Source organism: Kogia breviceps, chromosome 19, assembly GCF_026419965.1.
Source record: "Kogia breviceps isolate mKogBre1 chromosome 19, mKogBre1 haplotype 1, whole genome shotgun sequence".
Classification (NCBI taxonomy): Eukaryota; Metazoa; Chordata; class Mammalia; order Artiodactyla; family Physeteridae; genus Kogia; species Kogia breviceps.
In genome coordinates, this window is record NC_081328.1 from 51,917,346 (window position 1) to 51,922,480 (window position 5,135).

The 5,135-nt window shown below is 48.5% G+C and overlaps 1 protein-coding gene across 2 annotated transcripts; it reads left to right on the top strand.

Moving 5' to 3' along the window:
* The first annotated feature begins 395 nt into the window (after window positions 1-395).
* LOC131746860 (large ribosomal subunit protein eL38) lies at window positions 396-4,803 on the top strand. 2 transcript variants are annotated; one of them, XM_067020606.1, is made up of 5 exons: window positions 396-478; window positions 689-722; window positions 885-945; window positions 3,848-3,970; window positions 4,729-4,803. In XM_067020606.1, exons 2-5 carry the CDS (start codon window positions 720-722, stop codon window positions 4,752-4,754), a joined length of 213 nt encoding a protein of 70 aa, XP_066876707.1. In that variant the 5' UTR covers window positions 396-478; window positions 689-719; the 3' UTR covers window positions 4,755-4,803. The 2 variants fall into 2 exon arrangements, with proteins under 2 accessions (XP_066876707.1, XP_058904575.1); XM_059048592.2 differs by having other exon boundaries at window positions 439-572.
* The last annotated feature ends 332 nt before the right edge of the window (window positions 4,804-5,135 follow it).

The window sequence follows — 5,135 nt, forward strand, 5'->3', positions numbered from 1 at the left end:
AAAGAGGGGAGCAAGAGGGCCCTGCCCATGACAGATTAGATGTCCGTGGAAAAGGAGACCAGAAGGAAAAGGGAGGAACCCCTAGAAAGAGGCTGTAAAATGTACGTAGGAGGGTCCCTCCATTTAAAAGAAAAGAAAAAAATCTCTGCGTAGATGCCCAATACACAGGTCTAATGAAAGTAGTAGATAGTAAGTCTTAACACAGGTCTTCAAACCGGATCCAAAATGAACCCTAGCAAAGCCAAGGTGGGGTTTGGACCGGAGGATAGAAGACGTAGGGAGTGGTGGAGGGAGGTGGCCCACTGCTTTCGGGGAGCCGCGCTGTTAATCTAGGGAGAGACGCAGCAATGGGAAAGGCGAACGCCTGTGTTATTCTTGACCCGTTGCAGACACCGTACCCAGCTTCCTCTGAGGGCGGGCTTAACTGCCCGGAAACGGAAGTCTCTCTCTTTTCGGTTCTCGTTTCTGCTGAGTCACGGTGAGTGTTTCCCGGGCTCTACGTGGGGAGTGCGGGACAATGCTTGGTAGTCCACGGCCGCGTGACGTCTAGGGACCCCGGACCTGGATCAGAGGTGCGGGGGGAGGAGGATGGAGTGTGATGGGTTGTTATTTCGGGGGTGCGGGGAGGGGAAGCGGGGTAGCCGCTGGTCCCCGCATCTCATAGACTCTGACGCTTGTTTTCCCGCAGGTTCTGCCCGCGCTCTCCGCGCCTCGTCGCAATGGTGAGTACGACCCCTGCTTGGGGCCTTTCCGGGGTTGGGGGGCGAGGGGCGAGGGCAGGGGCCCCTGTGCGAGGGTCTCCCGAGCCCCGCGAGGGGCTGGTGGGCTCGACCATCCGAGAAAAGCGTATCTCTACAGTTGCTTCTTTTTGTTTTGTGTTGCAGCCTCGCAAAATTGAGGAAATCAAGGACTTTCTGCTCACAGCCAGGCGAAAGGACGCCAAATGTAAGTGACGGTCTACACGACCGAGTGGAAAGGGTCGCGTTGGCGCGGAGCCGGCCCTGCACGGGGCCTGGGCCGGGCGGCTGCTTAAGGCTGTGCATGCGTTGTCGGGGAGCAGTGGTTTTAGCAGGTGTCGCGTAAGAAAAGCTGGTTGGCCAGTGTGTTGTCTTCTTTAGCTAACTGAACGTTTAAGAAACGTTCTAAGGTGTTTTGTTCATGTGTGTTCTCCTTTGTATGGTAGGTGCTCTGAACGGAACCCTTACTGGGTGAAAATCTGGAAATGCGCTTTTCATAAACCCCTTGTTGACTTAGTGCTGCATGTTAGGTTCTGGGCTGAGGACAGGCCCTGCTCACAAGGAACTAAGTCATTTCCCTTCTACGTGTGTTAGCGTTCTAGCTTGTAAACGGAGGGAAAAGTAATTGATGTATCAGAAACATAGAACAGCGAGTTTTTGATGGACGTGTGCCAGCCCCAGCTGCTAGTGTGTTCTCTCTACACTGCGGGAGGGAATTCTGGTGTGCCTTTGTTGTAGTTGAAGATTTGAGGAGCTTGTGCCTTATACTAGATCTTGAACTGCTTTAACCCGGGGTCATCTTTTTTGTGCTGTTCCTTATAGCTTTGTTTCCCTCCCAGATTTGTGCTAAAGAGAAAATCGGAGAACTCGTGAAAGTGGAGTACTGTCGGGCTACTTACTTTAAGGTGGGCTAAGGCACCAACCGCCTGTGACGCCCTGTGTCAGTGGTCGGGTGAAGCAGTGGCGTGCAGGAGAGCCTTTTAGGGAGTTCACGGGGCTTCAGGAAGAGTCGTGTTTGTGTCCCCTTTACCTGAAACAGGTTGTTGCGTTTGATCCCCTGGTGCTGTGTGAACTGGTGACCACCTGTGGGAACAAGTAGCATCTGGTGTTCGGAATGTCTGTCCTGACGGGTGGTGGGGACCGCGGGTGGCAGTGCGCTTGTGTTTTTGTATGTACTGCGGTGCACAAAGGAAATGTATCAGGTCAGCCTTAGTCCAGGCGAGGGAATTTGCTGTCACTGCCTGGGTTCAGATCCCAGCTCTACCAGCAGGTAGCTGTCCTTAGCAAGGTAAACACAACCCCACTGTTTTCTTTCTGTTGAGGAGGGGGTGATGACATCTGTCTCCTAGGATTGGTGCAAGGATCAGATCAGATGATCTGTTAGAGACTTTAGCACCTTGAGCAGGTGACACCAAATCCATCAGCTTGCTTTGCGTTTTAATTGTTTGGGAGCTTGATTTTAGACAGTGACCTGTGAGGGTACGGGTCACGTTCCCTTGGATATGATAGGGTGCTCAGTGAGTTTTTTGAATAAACTTATATTTTTCTTTATAGATTTAATTGTAAGATAAACATAAAATTTTTTGGTGTGCGGTTTACTGGCTTTGAGAATGTTCACATTGTAGTGCAACCATGCTTTTCCAGGAATTTTTATCTTGCAAAACGGAAACTCTGTAACCCATTAAACAATAGGTCTCCATTCTCTCCGTCCAAGCCCTGGCCATCACCATTCTACTTTGTGTCTATCAATTTGAGTCTTCTAGGTGTCTCATGTAAGTGAAATCATCTGGTATTTGTTCTTTCATGATTGGTTTACTTTATTTAGCATGATATCTTCAAAATTCATCCATGTTGGAGAATTTGTCAGGATATCCTCCTTAACACTAAATAATCCATTGTGTGAACATGCCACATTTTGTTCATCCATCCATGGACATTTGGGTGGTTTCTGCCTTTGGCTGTTGTGCGTAATTTTGCTGTGAACGTTGTACAAATATCTCTTGTTGCCGCTTTCTGTACTTTTGAGTATATTCCTGTAAGTAGAATTGCTGTATCATATGATGTTGAATAAACATTTTTAAGAGATGCATCTGCCTTATCTTGCGAGGGTTCAGTTAGTTAATAGATGTACAGCAGGTACTAGGGACGACGCAGTATACTTAGCTTTGGGAGGAATGTTAAGATAGCAGAATAGGTTGGTTTGAGTAAATATCCGTGTGCCTGATTTATTAAAACACGAGCCAAGGCAGCCAGTGCCTTGGGCAGGGCCACAGAGCTTCTGCTTCCTGTGACATGTCGTACCCCTTTAGCAGTTATTGGCAGAGATGGAGCTGTGGGTTGTGAGTCCAAGTTAACTGTGCTGTAGAAGTCGGAACGAGGAACTTGACAGGTGCCTGCTATGAGTAACCGGGGAAGCGGATGTCGTCCTGCCGCCGGAATAGGTGCCGGCCTCATAGAAATGCATTGACGGTTGTACATAACCAGACTGTTTGCTAAATTTTCAAACGTTGCGCTGTTGAATTTTGAGCACACTTGAGGCTCTTTATTGTCTGAGCTGTGTTCCTGAGATAGAATTTTAAAGCAATAAAGAGCCCAGAAAATGTGTTCTGCTCAAATCTGAGGAAAAGCTTCGGTACATGCTCGTTATGTCGGGGGCGGTCCTGAAGGAAGAGCCTTAGCATCGCCCCCGATGGCATCTCACATGCAGAGTTATTTCTAGAAGGGTGGTGGAAGGTTCTTGATCTCAGCAGTTAATTCATCTCCTTACTTTATGAACTACTTTCATCCCTTAAAAAAAAAATAATAATAAGATGGACACAGGATGTTCTAAGATGTGTTCAGTGTACCAGATACTGTGTTTTAAATAGAAACATTAAGCTCCAGGTTCGTGAGTATTAATGTAAGAGAAATGAACATTTGTGACATGATTTTTAAATACTGAGCTCAGAGGAGGGCGGGGGCGTCTTGTTCTCTGTTTCAGCAGAGGGAAGGTGGAGGGAGGCAAGCGCAGCTGTCACACGTGCCACTGCCTGCAGGACTATGAAGCAGGTGGACCACGCGCCCTCTCTCTTCTGTGATACAATGTAATTGTTAATTCTGGTCTCTGATAGCGGTCAAGATCAAGAAAAATAAGGATAATGTGAAGTTTAAAGTTCGATGTAGCAGGTACCTTTACACCTTGGTCATCACTGACAAAGAGAAGGCAGAGAAGCTGAAGCAGTCGCTGCCCCCAGGTGAGTGAGGCGGAAACCCCCCGGGGAGGGGGAACAACCTGGAATGTGGAGGGGGGTCCCTGTATCACCATCTTGTTTCTTGACTTCTCCCCAGAATGAGGGAAGTGCATTCTGTGGTTTGTCTAAGTATCTGCTCTTGCTGTGGCTGTAGTGCAAGGAATATGTGTGGTGGTCAGAGGTTAGATCCCATACCAGCAATCGCTTCCGTGGCCAGAGGAAAGGTTGTTTCACCCCCTTCAGTGCTTTCCTAATGCAGCATCATAACAGCTGATGCTTATTCTATGTCACTCATTTCATCCTCACCACAGCCCTACAGGGTAGGTAGGTGCTGGTATATTGATGACCCCCATTTTTATAGGTTGAGAGACTTACTAAATACAACAGGCCATGAGCGTAGGTTAGTTAAGCATAGGGGCCTGTCCCGGTGGTGGAAGGCTCAAAAGGGCAGCTGGGAGGAAACTGCCCCAGGAGCCCAGAGGGGTTCTGAAGGCGGCTTCTTCACAGAGGGAAGTCAGCCAGCGCCACCTGCCTTTGTAAGCCTAATGGGAACATCTTCAGAAAGGCTGAGAGAGAGAGGGGACGTTTTCATCATCAAACACTAACTGTTAATGTTTTAAGCAAAACCGTCCTGGTGGGCTTAATTTCTGAGCTTGGCGAGCCCTCTTTGGCTTAAGTACAAAATCCAGACAAGCAGTGGTAACTCAAATAAAATGAATAATCTTCTGAATGGCTTACTTTGGGTGTTTCTTTTCCTCTAGGTTTGGCAGTGAAGGAGCTGAAATGAATCACGCACACTGATTTGAACTGTATTAAAATTTTTAAAATTCTCAAAATGGCCTTTGTCTTCGAGGATGGGGGGGTGTGTGTGTTACTTGCAATGGCTTCTGGTGGGAATAGGATGGGGGTCCTGGTTGCTACCTTGTTGCATTTCCAATCTTGGGCCTTGTGTGGGGATGGGTGTTGGGTGAGGGGGATGGGGGTGGAGCGGAGAAGGCAGAAAAAGCTCCTGCAGAGCCTGCCTTTAAGGGGCCTCTAAGAGAGCAGACACCCACCCGCCCAGATGGCCCACTGACTGATTAAACGGATTCAACCCATTTTTAGAGAGCTCCTTCCATCGGCCAGGCGGTGAAGATGCAGAAATGAGGTCTGATCTGCATCTCTATCC

Coding starts and splice junctions, on each gene's coding strand:
- LOC131746860 (XM_067020606.1), top strand. Junction 946..3,847: donor CAGGCGAAAGGACGCCAAAT/GTAAGTGACGGT, acceptor GGTCTCTGATAG/CGGTCAAGATCAAGAAAAAT. Junction 3,971..4,728: donor GAAGCAGTCGCTGCCCCCAG/GTGAGTGAGGCG, acceptor CTTTTCCTCTAG/GTTTGGCAGTGAAGGAGCTG.